Raw genomic sequence first — 23,798 nt, 5'->3', positions numbered from 1 at the left:
GTTTTGAAAATGGCAGGATAGCAACCAATAGGAAGGGACATTTTTTATTATTACAATAGTTATAATCAGCTGGAATCCAAATCAGTTCTTCTTAAGTAAGGGTGTCAAACTTGATCCTATCACGGGCCATGTTTGCCCTTGAGGGGACTTGGGGGGGGGGGGCATGGCCTGGTCATCGTGGCAAACTGGGTGGGTGTGGCCAGCACCCCTGTTCTTAAAGGTCAGGGATTTTCAAGTAGAAAATACATGACTATTTCATCTGACTTACTACAGCTAGCTAATAAATTAAAAAGCAAGCAATGAAAGTTATGCGAAATGTGTGCAAGAAATTTGTATAATATTAGGTCAACTCTGTCCAATTGTGTCCAACTTTAGGGCACAGCGCTCATCTCTGATTCTTGGCCGAGGGAGCCAGCATTGCCCGAAGACATTTTCTGTGGTCATGTGGCTAGTATGGTATGTGCCAAAAGTACACGGTTTGCTGTTACCTTCCCACCAAAGTGGTACTTATTTATCCACTCGCATTTGCATGCTTTCAAACTGATAGGTGGGCAGGAGCTGGGGCTGGGGCAAGGACTGAGAGCTCAACCTATTGTGTGGCACTCGGTTCTCAAACCTGGGCTTTCCAGCTGATACGCTCAGTGTCTTTAACCACTGAATTTTCATACCTCCTCTCATATATATTATGCTTGATTACGTATGAACCGGCAGCTGCCAAAAAAGCCAACACAGTTCTAGGCTGCATTGACAGAGGGATAGAATCAAGATCATATGAAGTGCTAATACACTTTATAATGTCTTGGTAAGGCCACACTTGGAATACTGCATTCAGTTTTTGTCACCATGATGTAAAAAAGATGTGGAGACTCTAGAAAGAGTGCAGAGAAGAGTAAAAAAGATGATTAGGGGACTGGAGACTAAAACATATGAAGAACGGTTGCAGGAACTGGGTATGTTTAGTTTAATAGAAAGAAGGACTAGGGGAGACGTGATAGCAGTGTTCCAATATCTCAGGGGTTGCCACAAAGAAGAGGGAGTCAAACTATTCTCCAAGGCACCTGAGGGTAGAACAAGAAGCAACGGGTGGAAACTAATCAAGGAGAGAAGCAACTTAGAACTGAGGAGAAATTTCCTGACAGTTAGAACAATTAATCAGTGGAATAGCTTGCCTCCAAAAGTTATAAATGCTCCAACACTGGAAGTTTTTTAGAAGAGATTGGACAACCATTCGTCTCAAATGGTATAGGGTTTCCTGCCTGAGCAGGGGGTTGGACTAGATGACCTCCAAAGTCCTTTCCAACTCTGTTATTCTATTTTATTCGAATCTTGGATTTAAGTTCACTCATCTTAAGGGGCCATGGTTGAGAATGTCTATGGAGATTCTCAGTCATCCAGGTCATGGTTGTCTCCCAAAGGTGAATTTTTTTCAAGAGGCAACTGGAGTTTTTGTTTGAGAAGCGAAACGTCTTCAAAGAAAAACCAGAAAGTCCAGTTGCCTCTTCGTTGAGAAGCACTTAGTGCAAGATCCCAGATTGGGGGAAAGCTCCTGTAAATGCCAAACATACAGTAAACCAGAGATCGAAAGCACGGGACTTACTTTAATGGAAACTTTGGTGTCTTTGTGGGCCAGTTTGAGGGCATTGTGGAAAACCTTCAGGTCTTCTTCCAAAGCCAAAGTGGCCGCTGGAAGTTTCTGCTGGTCGTGGTCTATGTGCTCGGCCAATTTCCCAGGCGAGTCAATGAAAATGAGCCTCTTGCTGCCTTTCAGGCCCGTCAGGAGTCGCTCGTGGTACTTGGTGTACTCCCTCACCCACGAGTTGCAGTTGTAGATGAAGACGGCAGAGACGTTTTCGTAAGCGAATCCCGGGAAAACTACAAACCACTTGGACAGGAAGTCTGTTTTGAAACGGTTGCTGGGCCCGGCGTGAGTGAGGTCCACTACGATCTCGTATGGCTTGGCGTAGTAAGGCTTCAGCGTCAGCAAAACGTGATATATTAGCAGGTCCCCATTGATTTGGCCGGTCTTAAACCTAGATGGGGAGGGGGGGAGATAAATCACAATTATACAATCGCTTATAACAACGGAAAATAAATAACAACGGAAATCGATTTATTTATTTGTGAATTTATAGGTTAATTTAGTCAAGTGATTGTAAGAGGTATGTAGGATACAACACAGTAGTCCGTCCTTTTGGCATGCCTGATAGCAAAAAAAAAATGTCTTGGGCCACATATAAAATTTATTTATTTATTATTTATTATTAGCGTTTATATACCGCCCCCTCTCCCGAAAGGGACTCGGGGCGGTGTACAGTCCGTATCAAAATACAACAAATTAAAACATAGTAATAACTACATAAATACATGTATGAGAGGAGGATAAAATATGCCAAACTGTACAGCTAAATAAATAAATCGATACAAAAGTTTAAAATCCCAATGTCATGTCAGGTTGAATTTAAAACACTATCCCTCTAAAAACCAGTAAGAATGTATATGCCAGGAGGTAGACGTTATAAATTATGCCAGACCAGCCAGACGGAACAGGTGTGTCTTCAGTTTCTGTCGGAAGGAGCAGAGGTCAGTAGTGGTTCTAATGTCGGGGGGGAGGTCATTCCAGAGAGTTGGGCCCATCACAGAGAAGGCCCTACTCCTCAGTGCCGCCCGTTGGCATTGCCTCGTGGACGGCACCAGGAGAAGGCCCTCCCTGTGAGAGCGAATTGGCCGCAGGGATGTATGTGGGAGGATGCGATCCCGCAGGTAACTAGGCCCTATGCCATGGAGCGCTTTAAAGATGGTGATCAGAACCTTGAAACGCACCCGAAAGACTACAGGCAGCCAGTGCAGCTCGTGCAGGAGAGGTGTTACGTGGGAGTACCTAGTACTCCCCATGACTACCCGCGCGGCTGCGTTCTGGACTAGCTGCAGTCCTCGGGCGCGTCCCAAGGGAAGCCCCATGTAGAGAGCGTTACAGTAGTCCAGGCGAGACGTCACCAGTGCATGAGTGACTGTGCGTAGGGCATCACGGTCCAGAAGGGGGCGCAATTGGCGCACCAGGCGAACCTGGTGGAACGCCCCCCTTGCCACGGCTGCCACATGGTCATCCATTGACAGCCGGGCATCTAGGAGGACGCCCAAATTGCGCGCCCGTTCCACAGGGAGCAATTGTTCGCCCCCTATGGCCAGTGATGGAATCAGCTGGCTGAACCGAGGTGCCGGTAGCCACAGCCACTCAGTCTTGGAGGGGTTGAGTTTGAGTCTGTTGTCCCCCATCCAGACCCCGACGGCTTCCAAACACCGGGACATCACTTCGACAGCCTCGTTGGGGTGGCTTGGGGTTGAGATGTACAACTGAGTATCATCAGCGTACAGATGGTACTCAACCCCAAAACCACGGATGATCTCACCCAGCGGCTTCACATATGCGTTGAACAAAAGGGGCGAGAGGACCGACCCCTGCGGCACCCCACAAGAGAGTGGCCTCTGGGTCGACCTCTGCCCCCCAGTCAACACATATTGCATCCGGCCGGAGAGGTAGGAGCCGAACCACCGTAAAACGGTGCCTCCGACTCCCATCCCCTCCAGCCGGCGCAGTAGGATACCATGGTCGATGGTATCAAAAGCCGCTGAGAGGTCTAATAGGACCAGGATAGAGGAGCAACCTTTATCTCTGGCCCTCCAGAGATCATCCACCAACGCGACCAAGGCTGTCTCGGTGCTGTGCCCGGGTCGGAAGCCGGACTGGCGTGGGTCTAGATATACGGATTCGTCGAGGCGACGTGGAAATTGCTGCGCCACCACATTCTCAACAACCTTCGCTAAAAAGGGGAGGTTGGAGACTGGACGGTAATTAGCTAGCTCCGTTGGGTCAAGTGAAGGCCTCTTGAGCAGGGGCCTCACCACCGCCTCTTTCAAGGCAGTCGGTAAGGAACCCTCGCTCAATGAGGCGTTCACCAGGCCTAGAAGCCAGCCTTGCGTCACCTCCCAGGATGCCAGTACCAACAAGGAGGGGCACGGGTCCATTGAACATGTGGTGGGTCGCAGCCATCCACGCAACCCGTCTAAATCCTCGGGGGCAACAGAGTCAAACTCCTCCCAGAGTGGGCGCACAAGACTCACTGATGACGGCTCGTCCGGTCCACTGGGGGGGGCCCATCCGCTCCGGATCTGAGCGACTTTGTCCTGCAGATATTCCCCAAACTCCTCTGCTCTTCCCTGCAAGGGTGCCTCCCGCGTCTCCTGCGACAGGAGAGAGCGGGTCACCCTAAACAGGGCGGCAGGGCGGTTATCTGCAGACGCAATGAGAGCGGCACAATATCTACGTTTGGCCGTTCTCAATGCCACAAGGTAGGTCCATAAATAGGCTCTTACCTGTGTTCGGTCAGATTCGGAGCGTGAGGACCTCCACCTGCTCTCTAGACGTCTCCTATGGCGCTTCATCACCCTAAGCTCCTCGGTGTACCAGGGAGCCCGGGTGGGTCGCTGCCGTAGGAGAGGTCGCAGAGGCGCAACCCGGTCTAAGGCCCCCACCGTCGCCCTATTCCAGGCGTCGACTAGGTCCTCCAACCGAGCGCGGGTCAGGGCTACAGGTAAAGGCCCAAGCTCCGTCTGGAACCTATCCGGTTCCATCAAGTGCTTGGGGCGGTACCAGCTTGAACAAACTGGCTCCGCCTCCTCACGGTGGAGGGTAGCGCCAGGGAAGTCCAGCCGGAGACATGAGTGATCTGACCATGACAGGGGCGTAATCTCTAAATCCCCTATTCCCAGATCACTCGTCCACTGCTCAGATACAAAGACAAGGTCCAGTGTGTGGCCGCCTTCGTGTGTGGGGCCCTGAATTAGTTGGGTCAGGCCCATGGCTGTCATGGAAGCCATGAACTCCCGAGCCACCTCGGACGCTGCTCCCGTCGACGGCAGGTTGAAATCCCCCAACCTGCCGTCTGATATATAGTAGTTAATGTATATAAATCACATAATAATGTTAGAGGTTTATCAATCTTGTGGGCCACATTTACTAGCTATCCAGGGCGACATGTGGGTTTCGGGTTGGATATGCTTGGGCTAGAACCAAAACAACAATAATGCAATCATATACACCAAAATCTAACACAACATATACATATGGCACAATTGATCCCAGAAATAATAATTCCATGCCTGGTGCTGAGAAACACACATATTCATGTTCCAAGCTGTCTGGAAAACATTTTTCACTCAAAATTCTTATGAATGTCTAGGAGGCTATAAATAAAGATAACTATCAATAAGAAGTTACATACTCCAGAAGTAGAATTCCCCAACCTGGTACCTTCTAGATTTGCTTAAATATAATTCCCAACATCCCCAGCCAATAGAGGTAGTCTTCAACTTACAACCATTCATTTAATGGCTTTTCGAAGTCACAATGGCACTGTAACCATTTTTCACACTTACAACCGTTGCAGCATTCAGATGCCTGGCAACTGACTCATACTTAGGACAGTTTCAGTGTCTCGTGGTCATGCGATCCCTTTTGGACCTTCTGACAAGCAAAGATAGCGGGGAAGCCAAATTCACTTAACAACCATGTTACTAACTTAAAAACGGCAGTGATTCCCTTAACAATTGTGGCGAGAAAGGTTGCACGATGGGGCAAAACTCACTTAACAACTGTCTTGCTTAGCAACCAAAATTTGGGGCTCAATTGTGATCATAAGGCAAGGACCACCTGTAGACTACTGAAGGTGTACTGAACTACCAGTTCCCAAGGGAATGCAGTCAGTCAGGTGAGATTCTTGTAAATAATAATAAAGATAATAAAGAAATAATAATAAATAATAATAAAGAAAGTACATTGGATTATTCATGGAGTTCTTCTGGATCTTTGAACTTCACATTAGGAAACAATGCCTTAATTTACAAAGGACAACATGATATCTTGTAGAAGGTGCTTTAAACATCCCTAAGGGCCACATAGTCCACCTTATTTGGCAGAACCTTGCTACCTTAGCTTACCTTGAAAAAAGCTAAGCAGGCTTGGTTCTGGTTAGTGCAATGTTGTCAACCTTGGCAACTTTAAGACTTCAACTCCCAGAATTCCCCAGCCAACTCTGGGGATACCAGCAGGAAATCCATGCGATGATCCATGACTTAAGGTATTTGCACCTTATTTGTTATTTCTCTTATTTTTTAAAAAGTATCTTTGAAATGGTCAATTGAAAGAGTCCATTGGATTGAATTGGGCGGATATAGAAATAGGCATTTCTATTTAACTGCATTGCAAAGGCCTATCATATAGAAATGATAGGCATTTGCAAACATGGATTTCAAACCTTTCGTTAAACAGATGGGAACCCACAATCACAATGTGCTTGAAGAACAAACAATCTAAATTCAGTCTCTTGCAAAGCAAGGTGGAAAATGGCCTTTGGGATTTATTCAAGAGAATTTGACAAAGAGGGCTTAGGGCAGGGGTGTCAAATTTCAGTGAAATTTCACTCAGGGTTGTGTTTAACCTCAGAAGGGGGGGGCTGGTGTGTGGCTGTGGTCAGGGTGGGTGTGGCCAGCTCGATGTCACTTGTGTCCAGTGGGCTGACCTAGCTACCTGCGGGATCGCATCCTACCGCACACATCCCTGCGACCAATTCGCTCTCACAGGGAGGGACTCCTCCGGGTGCCGTCCACCAAGCAATGCCAACAGGCGGCGCCTAGGAGTAGAGCCTTCTCTGTGATGGGCCCAGCCCTCTGGAATGACCTCCCCCCCGATATCAGAACCACCACCGACCTCCGCTCCTTCCGACAAAAACTTAAGACTCACCTGTTCCAATTAGCTGGCCTGGCCCATTTATAGTCCCATTCATACCTCCTGGCAAATATTTTTACCCTGGGATAGTTTTTAGGGGTGTTTCTAATGTATTTTTAAATTTTTAAAATTTTAATCTAACTTTAACTATTGTACAGTACATTATTGCTAACCTCCTCCAGCCCCATATTTATTTCATATTTATATTATGTATATTTACTGTTTTTAATATGACTGTACACCGCCCCGAGTCCCTTCTGGGAGAGGGGCGGTCTAGAAATTAAATAAAAGTTTAAAAAGTTAAAAGTGTCAGGGGCGCCTGTGATAGCCCATGCATTCTGCCAGTGAAAACAGGCTCCCGAACTCCGTTTTCGGCTGCGACGGTTTCCTGCAACTCTCCTCCCGCGGCCCACCCAAGCTCCATTTTCGCTGGCAGAGGCACCACAGGCCAGCCTGGCACTCAGGTCTCGAACTTGGGCTGCTGGCTTTCCAGGTGACAAACCCAGCATCTTAACTGCGGAGTCGCCACGCCTCCATTATTGATCCTAAAATCTCAACATATCACTTTGCTGTTCATCTGAAAGTCTCTATGATGACAGAAGTGGCCTCAAAGATGACACACACGCATGCAGCTTTTCCACAAAATTCAATGAGGAACGCAGAACTTCGTCCAGAAGAAATAACAACAAAAGAATGATTCCATCCATGATCCAAAAATTGGGCCCACTGGACATTGTCAAACAAACCGGAAACGATCTCTCAGAACGAGTTCCACATGAAATCCCTATTGAATTGTGTAGTCTGCAAATGTTCACATTACGCCCATGCTTAAACATGAGAATGAGGTCACTTATAAGACCGGTGCTGTTGTAATTAAGTTAACTACTTGCATTTCATTTACAAGCCTGGCTATTTAGTGAGACAATAATTCAGACGCTTAATTTGCTGGGAGCTGAAATGTGGTGTCCTGCTACTTAATTGGATGTGTCCAAAAGCATCCAAATGATTAGAAGGAGATGAGCAGAAATATTTAGATACCTTCAGGATATCAACAAGTTCATTTAAAGCACTTCTTCTAACCCAGTTTTAAAAGTTCACTGTTGCTTCAGGAGGAAGGTAAGATCTTGAAGATGTTTAATGCAACAGATATTAACCAAATCTAGATTCCAAAGCTGGAGGTATATGTAGTACATTAACACTGGAATAGTTGAGGGTCTTCCTGGATATTTTTTTCCCCTTACAGTTTAAACAATGCACTCAGAATCTGAAATAGTTCTAGGATTAGAAAAATACTATTTTCTGATTAATCACAACTGGGGTGTAACGCTTTTAAATGTACTTTTGCTGCCACAGCTGCATAAGATCGGAAATTTATTTGGAAAGATTGCTATCATTAATAAGATTCAGAGAGCTCATCTAATAAAAATGTACTCTCATCTTTTCCTGACTCTTTCCAAAGTATTTATTCAGAGGATCCTATCATTTCGGGTCTTCTAATGTACACATATATTTGTCTGTGTATGTCTGGCCCATCTCCGTGTGCAAAGGTAGATAACTCTGTGTGTGTGTGTGTGTGTGTGTGTGTGTGTGTGTGTGTGTGTGTGTGTGTAGACAGACAGACATAGTTTATATACATGGTATATAAAAATTACCAGTATCAGTGCCCAACCAACTGGTAGCCCCTGTGTTGTGGCCAGTTGACTACCGGTCCCTTCGGCAATGGGAGTTAGGGTCAGCATCAAGGCATCCTGACAGCTCCGAGGGGTAAGAGAGAATGGAACTGGCAGAGAGAGGGGGGGGGGCAGAGCCTGGGCTGGCTGTTAGCTCTCAGATGGAGAGTCAACAGCCCCCAGGTCTGGAGGGGACTGATGAGGAAGAGGGGGAACAGCTGGGTCCAGTTGCCGACGCGCGGATGCGCAGAAGGCAGAAGAGAGGAGAGCAGTGGAAATCCGTGGGCTGATTCTGGGGAAGGAAGAGTCACCGCTGCTAACGAAGCCCCACCCTAGCTCTGGGGATAAAAGGCGGGGGAGGGGGTGTTAATAGATGTGGCAGACAACTATGCATCTTCTGGCCAGCTTTGTTAGCCTACGTTGAGAGATACTTTTTGCCGGGGCTGCCGGCACTCCTAATTAAAGGAATCTTTGAGCTGACTTCAGAGGGTTTGTCGTGTTTGGGGAGGTGGGTCAGAACTCCCTGACTAAGCAGGATCAGGTCTGATTAATGCTTGGATGGGAAATTCTAATGCTGTAAGCTAGATCGGGAAGTAAAAAATAAAATAAAAAACCCCAAGAGATATGGCAAACCACTTCCATATTGTTGCCAAGAGAACTGGAGACCCATGTTCATCAAAATGAAATAGAGTGAGACCTAGACACACCGTGATTAGGAAATCACCAGGAAATCCCAAAACGGCTAGACCAGAAATTGCAAAGACATTTTGGAAAAGGGCAACAACAAAGCACTTCCTCATTTTTGCCAAGAAAATTACGTGAAGATGTTCATAAAGTCAGGAGTTGAATGAACGTGACTCATACGGGAGACCTTACGGTTGAATCTCAGTTCTTTATGGACTTACAAGAGAGTAATTTCTAACTGTATTTACTCTTCTGTCCCAGAGCAAAGTATCCATAAATAAATGATCACCACAGGACTGATGAAATTCAGTCCCACCCAATGTAGCTACAAACTTGTGGCATAAAACCAAACAAAACCCCAATATTCTGAATCAATAGCCTATACCTGTCCTTTTTAGGGAGGCTACTTCTAAAAGTTACCCCAAAGATCCTACATTTCTCCTTCTCCTTCCATGTAACAGCTGGACAATCTGTTGGTTTAAATATAATACTGTTGGTTTACCTTGCACTGGATGCCACATATTCAATACTCCCATTTATCCAGATCAATTCTACTTAGGCAGTAAGCTAGCTAGCTAACTAACTAACATTGAGAGCTACTTTGGTACAGTGCTTAAGGTGCTGGCCTAGAAATAAGGAGATTGTGAGTTCTAGTTCTGCCTTAGGCATGAAAGCCAACTGGGTGACCTTGGGCCAATCATCAGGAGACTGTGGATTCATAAAAGATAGCTTGGTAATTTTGGGCCAGGCACTCTTCTCTTAACCCAAACCACCTCACAGGGTTATTGTTGGGGGGAAAGTAGGAGGAGGTAGGAGTATTGTGTGTGTTGAATTATTTAGAAAAATAATAAAGGTGGGATGAAATAAATCCTGAAGATGAAACTCAAATACTTTGGCCGCCAAATGAGAAGGAAAGACTCCCTGGAGAAGAGCCGAATGCTGGGAAAGATTGAGGGCAAAAGACGAAGGGGACGACGGAGAATGAGATGGCTGGATGGAGTCACCAAAGCAAAGGCGTGAGCTTAAATGGACTCCAGAGGATAGTAGAGGACAGGAAGGCCTGGAGGAACGTTGCTCATGGGGTTACGATGGGTCAGACACGACTTCGCAACTAACAACAACAAAACAACAAACAAATAAACAAAATATATAAGGACAAGGTGGCATGCAGAATTTTTTTTTGTTGGTTTATTATTTAAAAAAAAGGAAATTGGGCATAGTGCAACCATCCTGGCATTATCTCCGCCATACAAAAATGAAGTATAACACAAATATCTTATGTGCTAAGCATATGTTACTAATTACTACACCTATTTAACATGCAGAATTCCTCAAAACCTGACATTTCTTGGCCTCAGGTTAGTGGAATGTGTATAAACTATAGCAAGTTATAGGGACGGCCACATTCATCTATTTAACTGCTGAGAATCTGAATAGCAAAAGAGGAAGGGACGTGGTGCTAAGCAAACACGACTAAAACTGAGCAAAAGGAAAGGCCTTTGACACAAGCCCCCGAGATGTTTTTGTGCTTTATTCTGCAATCTTGACAGCAAATTTGGGCAGAATGGCGATGGTTCCTCCTCCGCACCTTCCCCTTTTTCCTCTAACCCATCACATTATGCTTACAGCAGAAAGGAAATGTGTCATCTTTGTGGTTCAGTTTTCTAAATGGAGAACTAAACACCATGTTTAAGATGCACGTTCACTTTTAATATATAAAAACAACTCCAACACCCAGGCAGCGCCACAGGGTAAGACAGAGAAAAGTACCTCTGTGTTAGATTATCACCGATTTGCACAACAAGACTGTCTGCTGACATCTTCCTCCTGCAGGTAAGTCTGCATTATTTTTTTTGGACATGAGAGCAGTGTTCCAATATTGGAAGTGCTGCCACAAAGAAGAGGGGTCAACCTATTCGCCAAAGCACCCGAAGGCAGGGCAAGAAGTGATGGATGGAAACTAATCAAGGAGGGAAGCAACCTAGAACTAAGGCGAAATTTCCTGACAGAGAACAATTAACCAGTGGAACGACTTGCCTCCAGAACTTGTGGGTGCTCCATCACTGGAGGTGATTGGTCAACCGTTTGTCTGGAATGGCATGGGGTCTCCTGCTTCAGCAAGGGGTTGGACTAGAAGACCTCCAAGGTCCCTTCCAACTGTGTTATTCTGTTATGTTTCCTTCTATATCTTTCAACTTGCTCTGTACCACAAGGAAACAAAAGCCTCCCGCTGAGATTGGCTGAGACTCAATGCAGGAAGCTTGTGGAAAAAAGAAAACAGGGCATGCTCCTCATTGTATCTTAAAGGTTATTAACACAGGAAAAGAGAGAAGGAGAGGGAGAGAAAAATGCTTGGAAATTGGAAAGCTATCAGGAACCCGTCAGAGTAACTAGGGCAAACCCAACAAAACATTTTCTCAATAAAACAGACAGGCTGTCAGAGGGAGCTTTGTGGATGAGGGCTTCTGCCTTGGCTTTTGTCTTGCTTAGGGTGAAATTCTGAACTCCACTATCAAGCACCACAATTAACAGAGAGAGCTTTGTGCTGGCAGTGGCATTACTGCACACAGACAGCTCTGTAATAATCAAGGCATGGTAAGGTTAGACATCTGCAGATGCTCTCAGTACAATGTTAGTGATCCAACATCTTTGCAGCTCAGTGTTGGAGGGAAAAAAAAACACAAAATTGGTGTTAACTCAGTGGCAAATATATACCGATTTACTACACGGTTTTATTCTGGTCCTCCTTGTGATATAGAAACAGGATGTGGTTTTAGGTAGGGTAGGGAGCAAAAATAGCCAGGCTTCTCCAAACCCATGTTTTGCATGTATAAAATCTCACATTGAATCCACAGTATCTCCATCTTGAAGATAACAAAAATTAAAGAAAAGTCTAATACTAGCCACCTGAGCCAATAATTTGAGACCTAGCATTTGCCCAGAATTTTAATCAGCAGGATTATGGATGGTTAAAAAGGGTCTCAAATCACACACAGAGAGACCAACGTAATATAGCAACAAAGATGATTAGGGGACTGGAGGCTAAAACAGACAAAGAACAGTTGCAGGAATTGGGTATGTCCAGTCTACTGAAGAGAAAGACTAGGGGTGACGTGAAAGCGGTGTTCCAATATTTGGCTGCCACAAAGAAAAGGGGGTCAAGCTATTCTGTAAAGCACCTGTCCTGAAGGCATGACAAGAAGCAAGGGATGGAAATTAATCAAGGAGAGATCCAACTTAGACCTAAGGAGAAATGGTACCAATGAGAACCAGAGGTGGGTTACTCCCGGTTCAGCCCGGATCGGGCGAACCGGTAGTGATGGCAGCAGCAGGCTCCGTCCCCCCTCTGGCCGGATGCTTCTGGGCATGCGCAGAAGTGTCACACGGGTGCGCACAGGAGCAAACCAGTAGTAAAAATAATGGAAACCCACCACTGATGAGAACAATTAACCAGTGGAACAACTTGCCTTCAGAAGTTGTTGGTGCTCCAACATTGGAGGTTTTTAAGAAGAGACTGGACAACCATTTGCCTGAAATGATACAGGGTTTCCTGCTTGATTAGAGGGTTGAACTAGAGCACCTCTTAGGTCCCTTCCAACTCTATTATTATTTTATTCTATATCATGGGCACTTTAATTCATCTTCTTTGGTCTTTAGGAATGATTTTCTGTAGAAATACTTTTAATGCACAGGGGGAAACAGTCATGGCGTTCATTCCGATTTTATCAAAACCTTAGGATTAACAAATAATTTCCATTCACTTTTTCCCCAAATATCTTAAAATATATTCAAATAAACTGAAATTATGTACAATCAATCTTACATCTTGTGCTATTTGCATATGTCTTCCTTAGCCTCAAAACATACAGAAATGTTCATTCGATTCTGAATCGTCAGGGTCAAAAATACTAGTAGTGTATTAAGCTCAAGGAAATCTTGCTGACTGCTGAAAGCCACTGTTTCTCATCCTAAAACCAGGATGAACTTCAATCCGTTCTAGATAGCGGTCCTCTACCTTTTTCATTTCCTCTATAAACATGTAAATTAAACATACCACAGGCTACTACGTGATTTATACATGCTTATAGTTAAAGGTTATCTTCAGAAAATTGGTCAAAGAACTAAAGCCAAAACTGTTATAAAACTAAACCCAGTTCTATCATATTGTCTTTTTTGCAGGTGACAGATCTCTCATAAACATGAGGCTGTTTGATCACATGGGCTTAGGATTCCTTCTGGGGATCATCCTTCCATCCTGCTCACAAGTAAGAGTGACGGCTGATTTGATGACAATTGTGTATCCTTCAGTTCCTACTTCTCAGCCTCCAACATCAAATTCCAGTCTTACGACATTGGTTTCACGGGAGACAGCCACTTACACAACACAGACTTCCACTTCCAAATCTGATGCCAGTGTGGGATCCAAACAACTGACAGAAACACCCACCTCTACAGCCCTAGAATTCTCTTCAACACTTCCAACAGAGGGGCTGCCGAATAGTACAGATTCTGAACTCTCAACTCTTGGAGTGGATCCAACTAAAACCAAACCCTGTGAAGAAAATTACAGACAACAAACGCTGATTTGCCTGATCATAATTGGGGTGCTTGTGTTCATTTGTGTGGTCTTGCTCTTGGTCATCGTTGTTTTGGCAGGCAAACTGTCCTACTACAAGAGAAAACAGTCTAACAAGCGTTTTCCGAGGAGTAATGGTGATTTTCTAAGTACCAACAGCTTATGGCCCATTGGGTTAGAGACGCTACAGAGGTTGTCCATCGAGAACCCAAAGCCCCGAGGCCTAAGCCTGGAAAGACCAGCAGAAGGGCAAGGACAAAACGGGGATGAAGTCAACAAGAAGCTGGTTAGTGAATTAGCAGATCGACAGAAGCAGAAGGAGATATCGGCAAACACAAATAAAACCATCATTACCACTGTTGAAATTTAAGCCTAGCTTGGGACTTCTTTGGGAGAGAAGAAAATCTGCAGGCAGATATACTGGTTCCTGGGTGCTGGTAATTTTTCAGGTATTATACATAGTAAGAGAGCATCATCTCAACCCTGTGAGGGTCCATGTTAACATCAGAGGTCAGTCAAATCATCTTCACAACTTCTCCAGGATGAGGATGGTTTCATTTCAAGCAAAGTCTGACATGCAGGAAGAGAGCAGACATGGCTACAGCTGGGGAAATCAGAGCAAATAGTTCCCACTTCTATTTACACCTAATCAGAAGAAGGACTGAAAAGGTGAGACTGGCTTTACAAATACAATCTTAAATATGCAATGTCCTCAGATGTTCGTTCTTCCTCCGTCACTAATGAAAGCTGGACCTCAGAGATGTTGTGAGCCTATCTATCCACCACTGTTCACCTCACATTAGCAGCATGGACACCAATCAGACTAAGCGACAAAATGCCTCCCTTACCTGTTCTTGCATGAAATTTTGGGAGGTGGAGTAAGCCTCTGTGTTGCTTACCAGAGCCCTGCAGGGTCACTGGGTCCTTTCCTGGCCAGCTTCTCCAAAACCTTTGTGGGAGGACATGATTTCCACTCCTTATGATCTTTGTCTGTTGAACTGAACGCATAACTTCCAAGGAAGGAAGGAAGCCATTTCCAAATCAATCTCGCTTTCTCCTTTCTCCCGTCTGCTGCTTAGGCAGAAATTTGGGCAGGACCAGTAAAAATACACAATGGTTGCCTTGACAAGGGGCCAACGGAAGAATTGATTTGCATATACATAATAAACTAAAGTTGTTTAGTTTTAATTTTAGATTATTCTTATGGCTTAGAGCGGTGCTTCTCAAACCGGCTGGCTGAGGGAATTTTGAGAGATGGAAGTCCACCCATCGTGAGGTGGTCATGGTTGAGAAACACCAACTTAGAAGGTTATGCCATACCACCGTTTGGGCTAATGATTTTGTCTATTTTGTGATTCTTTCTGTAAACAGGTTAAATGTACTATTACCCTGTTTCCCTGAAAATAAGGCCTCCCCGGATAATAAGCCGAATCGCGCTTTTGAACGCATGCGCTAAAATAAGCCCTCCCCCGAAAATAAGCCGTCCTCGAAAATATTACAACGCAGCAGCAGCCATGAGGATTGCTGCCTCCTGCGCCTCAAAAATACTGCATTTTTCAGACTATAAGATGCACCGGTATATAAGATGCACCAAGATTTTGAAGAGGTAAGTAAGAAAAACAAGTTTTTGCCTTCCCCCAGCCCCCAGCAGCCCTCAGCAGGCTTCAGCAAGACTGGGGCAAGGCAAAAATGCCCCCATTTCTGCCTTACCCCGGCAGTGCTGAAGCCTGCAGAGTGCTGCTGGGGGCTGAGGGAAGGCAAAAAAGCCTCTGTTTTTGTGAAAAATGGCCCCTTTTTTGCACATTTTTTGCAAAAACGGGGGCATTTTTGCCTTGCCCCAGCCCTGCAGAAGCCTGCAGATGGCTGCTAGAAGCTGAGGGAATGCAAAAAAGCCTCAATTGTTGTGAAAAACAGCCTGGGTTTTGCAAAAATGGGATGCAGGGGTGGGGCTTCGGGAGGCCAAAAACGGCTGTATTCGGTGTATAAGATGCACCAATATTTCCAGGCTCTTTTTTGGGGGGGAAGGTGTGTCTTATACTCCCAAAAATACGGTAATAAGACCTCCCCAAAAATAAGGCCAAGCGATTATTTCTGGGGTCAAAAGAAAATAAGACCCTGTCTTATTTTCGGCGAAACATGGTAAACAGAGCCACTTTTTCCCTAAGGTGAGACAACCCCATATCTCTCTCTCCAACCACACCCATCATTATAGCCTTATTATAGTAAAATATGTGTGCAGTTTCTGTAATGTCCTTCTTTGGGAATAATTTGAAATTGAGGAAACTCTATGGGGACTGCATTTACAAAGAAAGGACCTAATACATCCTTCCACACACATAACGTTACACCAAACCTTTCAGCAGTAGTTATTTTACAAGACACTCTGGAAAAGTCAACGTACTAAAACTACTAATTGCAAGTGTCTAATAAAATCCTTGATTTCTTCCGAACAGAAGCTCTCATGTTTAAACAGGCTCTCTTTCTTTCTTTTTTTAAAATTTCTTCATTTATGAATCCTAGGGATAAAGTTTTTCCTCTAGGACAGGAGCTAAGCATGGATCTAAGCAGTATGCACATTGCTAATAACTCCAAAGGGACCTAAAGTAATTATTAATGTGAAAATGAATTTGGAATGGGGAGGACTGGAAAAAATAAACTCCATTACACGAATTTCCATTCCCCCTAGAAACCAAGAATAAACTTTTCCAAATATGGGCAATGCAAAACATCAAGCATCTGTCCAGAATACTTCATTCAGTCTGTGTTGAACAGAATTTGGGAAGGGGGTGTCACAGGTGTCCCAGAATGTGCCTTTCCTTCTGCCAAGATTCAGGCAGCAGAGGAGACCCCACCCTATTGCCTCACTCCCATCTGCTTTTGAGTTTTCCATGCTCAAGTTTCTATTTTGTAGAGCAACAGAGATGATCAGGGAACTGAAGGCTAAAACATAAGAATGGCTGCAGGAATTGGGTATGTCTAGTTTGATGAAAAGAAGGACCAGGGTTGACATGATAACAGAGTTCCAATATCTCAGGGGTTGCCATAAAGAAGAAGGAGTCAAGCTATTCTCCAAAGCACCTGAGGGCAAGACAAGAAGCAATGGAGTGAAACTAATCAAGGAGAGAAGCAACCTAGAACTAAGGAGAAATTTCCTGACAGAACAATTAATCAGTGGAATGATTTGTCTCCAGAAGTTGTGAATGCTCCAACAGTGGAGGTTTTTAAGAAGAGACTGGACAACCATTTTTCTGAAATGGTATAGGGCCTGAGCAAGGGGGTTGGACTAGAAGACCTCCAAAGTCCCTTCCAATTCTGTTTTTCCATAAAAGGATCCTTCTCCATTTGTAGCTTTGAAGATTCCTTCCATAGGATGGCTGGTTACTTTGTTCGTTTAATGAAGATGGAAAATCCCATTTTTTCTAGAAGAATCTTTGCGGGGGGGTAAACCACAACAGGTTCTCCCAGATGTTTTGTTTCCAACGAAGCAGAATTTTGCAGGCTGGGGAAGAGGGAATGAGCCACGCCTTTCCCCCCCTTCCTAAGCACTGCAATAGTTTCATACAAGAGGGTCTGTTTACAAATGATGGAGTCAAGTACAATTATCTATGGACATGCACAGCCATCCAGGCCTTGTTGGTCCCAAAGGTGCTTTTTCCCCCAAAAGGTGACTGGATTTTCTTGTTTTTCTTGAAGGAAAATGTTTTCAAGAAAAAACAAAAAAAAAGGCCAGTTGCTTTTGAAAAAGCCCCTTTGGGACATTCAAGTGCAAAATTCTGAGATCGGGCTAAAGTCCTTAGTTGCCCATTTGTGCAATAGTGGTCTATTTTCCCTTGTTGTACTATGTTTCAGTGGTGGGTTTCCATTTTTTTTACTACTGGTTCGCTTGTGCGCATGCGCAGAAGCGTCCAGGTGGGTAGGCGGAGCCTCCCGCTACCGCCACTACCGGTTCGCCCAATCCGGGCCAAACCGGGAACAACCCACCTCTGCTATGTTTGTTTGTTTTTTGCTTTGAGAGAGGGAGAAGCAACACCTTTTGGTGGCCATCTTCCAAATATTTAAGACAGTGTTTCCCAACCTTGAAGATGTCTGGACTTCAACATCCAGAATTCCCCAGCCAGCATTCGTGGGAACACTGATTTAGGAGGAGACAAGGATGCAAAGTAGTTGGGAATAACCTCATTGAATGAGTGGAATCAGCAGCGTTGATTTTATATTTCAGGTTTTCAGAAACATAAACCCGAAACTGCCCAAATTTCTGAGTCATTCCTCTGCGTGACTCAAACATTAAGCAGAGGACTTTTTATCTGGAAACAGAGCTAAGGTTACTTTGGTATGATTTCCAAATCGAACTGGGGTTTCGTTCTGTTACTTCCTTTCACCTAATGAGCAATCAAGTCCTTTGAATGTACTTGGCACAGCAAAGCACAAGGCAAGAGAATGTCAACATGCTGGGCCATTGGGTGATGTCAGTTTTGGCCAATGTTTGAGAAAGCCGTTCTATTGTAGGTGATTTTCTTTGTTACAGGCTACTCTTATCATAAGGTCAGGCTTACCAAACCTTCAAAATTTCACAAGAGGTGGACAGATTTAACTATAATTTCAGCTGAAAAAGTATAACCATCCTAGACCAAGCCAAATCCAAGACATTCTAGAGCAGTGATGGTGAACCTTTTTTGGCTCGCGTGCCACAAGTGGGGGGAGTGCAGGGGGGTCGAGTGTGGGCGTGCCGCACCCATAATGCAACGCGCGACCCCCCCATTTTACATGCTTTTTTCGCCCTCCCCAGGCTCCAGGGGCTTTATAGGAGCCTGGGGAGGGCGAAAGGAGCCTCCCCCGACCCCCCGGAGGCCCTCCGGAGGCTTCAGGGACCGTCCGGAGGCTTCCCTGAAGCCTTCGGAGCTTTTAAAACCACCCTCCGAGCAAACCGGAAGTGACTTCCAGGTTGCTCGGAGGGTCGTTTTAAGTGCTCCGAAGGCATCAGGGAAGCCTCTGACGGTCCCTGAAGCCTTCGGAACGCTTAAAACGACCCTCCAAGAAACCCAGAAGTCACTTCCAGTTTGCTTGGAGGGTGGTTTTAAGCGTTCCGAAGGCTTCAGGGAAGCCTCCAGACGGTCCCTGAAGCCTTCGGAACGCTTAAAACGACCCTCCGAGCAACCCGGAAGTCACTTCCGGTTTGCTCTGAGGGTGGTTTTAAGCGTTCCGAAGGCTTCAGGGACGGTCCCTGAAGCCTCCGGAGGGGGGGAGGCTCTTTTCGCCCTCCCCAGGCTCCTATAAAGCCTCTGGAGCCTGGGGAAGGCGAAAAATAGCTTTTAAAAAGGTGAACTCGGCTGGCCAGCGGGCGCATGCGCGCTGGCCAGCTGACAGGGCAGCGCCTCGCGTGCCCTGACAAATGGCTCCGCGTGCCACTTGTGGCATGCGTGCCATAGGTTCGCCATCACTGTTCTAGAGAATTCTGGGGAGCCTGACACTCTGACCAATCGGCCATGAATAAGCATGTAGACGTCAACAGCAATAACATACCATTCAAAAGAGACAATCAATAAGCCAAAAAAGGAACAAAAAGACCCCCCCAACCAACAGTCAATACCCAATGAAGAGAGATTAACACCAAGATTTACCTTAGATCAACAATCAAGAAGTCAGCAATACCCCAATTTGCTAAATAGGCTAATAGCAAACAGACCGGCCAAAGAACCCGAGGCCACTCCTACGCCAACACTGACAGGGCAAACCCCACTCCCTACTAGCACTGATGATGTTACCTAGTATGGGTAATGGAACACCTGTAAGACAACAACTAAGCTCAGAGAACACCAAAGACGCCACAAAAATCTGGACAACCTTAAGAAGGGAACAAAGAAGAACAGAAAATTCCAACTCTCTGTTGTTATTATCTAGCAGCCTTACTGGTTTCTGCAGCCTCAGTCTTTTGACGGTCACTGTATAAAAGACGGGTTTAACTCAGTCCATCTCATAGATGATAGGGCACTTGGGGTAGGGTAAAGTAAGTTTGTTAATGGACATATTATTGGGAGGTGTTCAGGGTTGATTGGTAGCTAAATGTTTTAAATAAATAAATATTGTAAAGCTTTAAGCAAGGATCACCTAGACCAGGGGTGTCCAAACTTGGGAACTTTAAGACTTGTGGACTTCAACTCCCAGCATGGCTGGCTGGGGAATTCTGGGAGTTGAAGTCCACAAGTCTTAAAGTTCCCAAGTTTGGACACCCCTGACCTAGACCTATGATGGTGAATAGGTGGCACACGGAGCCCTCTCTGCAGGCATGCAAGCCGTTGTCTCAGCTCAGCTCCACCACATATGCACATGCGCCTACAGCTGGCCAGCTGATTTTCAGCTCTCTGCCATGCATGTGGGAGATGTGCGCGCATGTGCGGAGGTGGGGAAGAGCGCAGGGGGGGGGGTGGCACAACCACCCCCAGGGCCCATTTTTGGTCCCAGGAGGCTTCAGGAAGGCCTGCTAAGCCCAAAATGGGGTGCAGGGGGAGTCGCGCACGCAAGCGTGGGGGATCGGGGGAGCGCAGGGGTTGCGCGTGCATGCACAGAGGGGCGTGGCGTGGGGGGTGTCGTGCATGCATTGTATTATGGGTGTGGACATGCGCGTGTGTACGCTTTTGGCACCTGAGATCAAAAAGGTTAGTCATCACTGACCTAGAGGAAGAACAGATAAATAGTAAAGTAATTGCAGGGGGAAAAAGGGTTTCAACAAAACTTTTCCTCTTAGTTTTCAGAGAACCTAAAAGTTTTCCCCAAAGGGCGGATAACTAATGCAGCTGCCTCAACCCATTTTTATTGAAATACACAGACAGGGTTTCCAAGCGTGTCTGCCGAAGGACAGAGGATTCCAAGTTGAGGAGAAAACACCCTTTTCAGCTGCCTCCCAAGGATTCCCAGCAATGATTCCCAGCAATCTCATGTGTAACTAGGGAAGAAACATGTTTAAAAATCTCAGAAAATCACTGCGAGACAAGATGATGTAATGCTCCTGATGAGATGTTCCTGTTCATTTCTAATTTTCTTCTTTTTCTTCACTCAGTCCTCTACTTCCCTAAATGTGAGAGCCAGGTTTCACATGGTTAGAAGCAAACAGCCAGATCTGGCCCCAAACAAGGCACAGATGGAGGCTGTTTTTTTTTCCTTCAAAAAAGAATCGATGCTACTCTTTAACATAACAGTGGGTGGGAGAATGCAAGAATCTCAATGGACCACAGTAGAAAAGGGAACTCATATTTGAAGACCAGAAAAAAATGTCTTATTAAGCAGTTTGGTCGTTAAGGGAGACATCATGTGACTGCAACTTGTGACCTTCCCTGCCAACTTCCCTGTTGATTTTTTCTGTGAGAAGCCAGCTAAGAAAGTCACAGAAGGCGATCACACAGACCCAGGATGCTGCAACCATTGTCAATGCAAGCCAGTTGCCAAACACTCCCATTTTGATCACGTGACTGCAAAAGTGCAATGGTTAAGTACAAGGGCTAGTTGTAAATCACGTTTTTTTAAAGTGCCCCTATAACTTTTGAAGGTGATGCGGTAGCTCGGTTGCTAAGATGCTGAGCTTGTCGATCAGAAAGGTCGGCAGTTCGGCGGTTCGAATCCCTAGTGCCGCATCACGGAGTGAGCCCCCGTTACTTGCCCCGGCTTCTGCCAACCTAGCAGTTCGAAAGCAAATTAAAAATGCAAGTAGAAAAATAGGAACCACCTTTGGTGGGAAGGTAACAGCGTTCCGTGTGCCTTCGGCGTTTAGTCATGCCAGCCACATGACCACGGAGACATCTTTGGACAGCGCTGGCTCTTCGGCTTTGAAACGGTGATGAGCACCACCCCCTGGAGTTGGGAACGACTAGCGCATATGTGCGAGGGGAACCTTACTTTACCTATAAAGTTTTGAGTGACCATTAAATGAATGATTGTAAGTAGAGGACCATTTCTACAAAGTCATTTTTGGAATTTTCTCCTAATGGGTTCTCTTCTGTTCTACAACACATTAGAGATTCTGGGCACCATTATATGCCCATTTACTGATTCTACTCTAGTCTGCTAGTAGAAGCCTAACACCAAAATCCAAATCACTTACCTTTTTATAGCCTTATCTTGAGATTACAATGTCTCTCCTCTGGCTTAAGAGGAGTACTTAGTCATTGGGTAGAGTCAGGCCCTCACGGCCACCCTGCCATTAACACGATAGTTCCCCAGCTTGTTATCTCCTCAGTTCTCATGGGAATAAACAACGTTGAAGCCAACAAGCTAATGTCAATGGGTGTAACTTTTCATAAGAATAACCTTTATTGTCATTGTTAAGTCTATCCCCGTTAGGAGACTAGAGTTCAGCAGCGGAATGGAGTAACGAATTAGCCGGTGACTGGTCACTCACAGCCACCGAAGGTAAAACAAAGAATAGCTTTACTTGCGTAGCAAAAATAGGATAAATAGTCTCCACACAGACTGTAAGCAGTCTTGAAGTATATACAGTCTATTTACACCTCGTTGGAGTTACAGTTGCTCAACTCACAATTCACCATGTAGACAGGTAACTTAGTTACAGACTAGCCACCATCCAATACACAGTCTTCTCTCTTAATGCAAACCTCATACAGTAACAGTCAGGAACAGTCAGGAACATCAGTAGCTATCAGGGGAGGAAACCGTAATAGTTCCTTCCTCCTTATATGGCTGCTTAAAGCAATAAGCATCCAATTACATCTCTCTAGCATTTAAAGTAACAGATACATTTGTTACAATCATGGCTTATATACATTGCCAAGCCAAGACTAGGGTTACATCCCTAACAGTCATTGTACTTAAATACAACGAAATTGGTTTCATAGGAACGTAGTTCAGTGAAAGTCCATATCTTGCAAGAAGCATTATCCGTGTACACTCGAATCAGAGAGGGAGGAAGCAGAGAGAAATAAGAGCCTGAATTGAGGGGTCCTTTGTGGTCTGTTTCTCGCAGACCTTTCATTACCCAAACTAGGCAACATCACCATTGATAGTGATGACTAGTGACCTAGTCGATGTTACCTAGTTTGGGTAGTGAAAGGTCCGTGAGAAAAGAACCAAGATCCCTCATTTCAAACCTGAGCTAAAATATTCTCCTTTATGAGAAGCATGAATTATGTTTAAGTGGCATGGCAGCCGCCACTAACATTAGACAAGCTTTGCAGTGAAAAATGAAAATGTAAGAGGATTTTGAACAAGCAAGCAGTGTTCCTGTCAGGGGAAATTTCACCCTGAGCTAATGAGGTCTAGAATCGACGGCTTTTCCAAACAGCATATCTTCAAAAAGCGAAAGTAAGATCCAATAACAAGTTCTAATTAAAACAAACTTTAATATGAAAATAAGGAAATAAACAAATCTATCTAATTGTTACATTTTGGTAAGAGCAAATTATCGTCCACCTTCTTGGCAGACGAACAAAGATCAAAAGGGAAGAAGTCTCTGGAATGTGTGAGAGCAGGCGCAGTACATCACTTGCTGATAAGGCCTATGACCTGCGCAATAAGTCTTCAGTAACTATTCAGTTCAGCTAGCAAACAATTAACGCAGTGACAGTTCCAATAGTTGAGGGGCTGAACCAAAGAAGGAGGAGGCAACCTATTCTCCAAAGTACCTGAAGGCAGGACAAGAAGCAATGAAGGGAAACTAATCAAGGACAGAACCAACCCAGAACTAAAGAGAGATTTCCAGACAGGGAGAATAATTCACCAGTGGAATGGCTTGCCTCCAGAAGTCGTGCTCCAACACAGAAGATTTTAAGAGATTGGACAACTGTTTGTCTGAAAGGAGTTACCTGCCTGAGCATGGAGATGGACTAGAAAGCCTGTTCAATATGCTTCTTACGTGGATTGAGCTATAACTCCAACCATCCCAGGCTAGTAATCCAAGACCTTTGGAAGATGCCTGATGAAGAAGGCTACCCAAAGCATTGCAGAACTGCCTATCCTAAAGATGAACAGAATAACAGAGTTGGGAGGGACTTTGGAGGTCTTCTAGTCCAGGGGTCAGCAAACTGCGGCTCTGGAGCCACATGTGGCTCTTTCCTCCCTCTGCTGCGGCTCCGTCACCGGT

General features: G+C 45.2%; 1 protein-coding gene across 2 annotated transcripts in view; it reads right to left on the bottom strand.

The window, feature by feature from the left end:
- NF1 (neurofibromin 1) overlaps positions 1–23,798 on the bottom strand; it is a 287,036-nt gene that overhangs the window by 61,504 nt on the left and 201,734 nt on the right. For both annotated transcript variants that reach the window (XM_081945323.1, XM_081945324.1), the window contains one exon: positions 1,598–2,030. In XM_081945323.1, the coding sequence (XP_081801449.1) occupies positions 1,598–2,030 (433 nt within the window). The remainder of the gene's footprint in view (positions 1–1,597; positions 2,031–23,798) is intronic.

Source organism: Natrix helvetica (genome assembly GCF_964273705.1).
Source record: "Natrix helvetica genome assembly, chromosome: 2".
NCBI lineage: Eukaryota > Metazoa > Chordata > Lepidosauria > Squamata > Natricidae > Natrix > Natrix helvetica.
The sequence above is the reverse complement of the archived record's forward strand: the minus strand, read 5'-3'. Positions and strand labels throughout refer to the sequence as shown.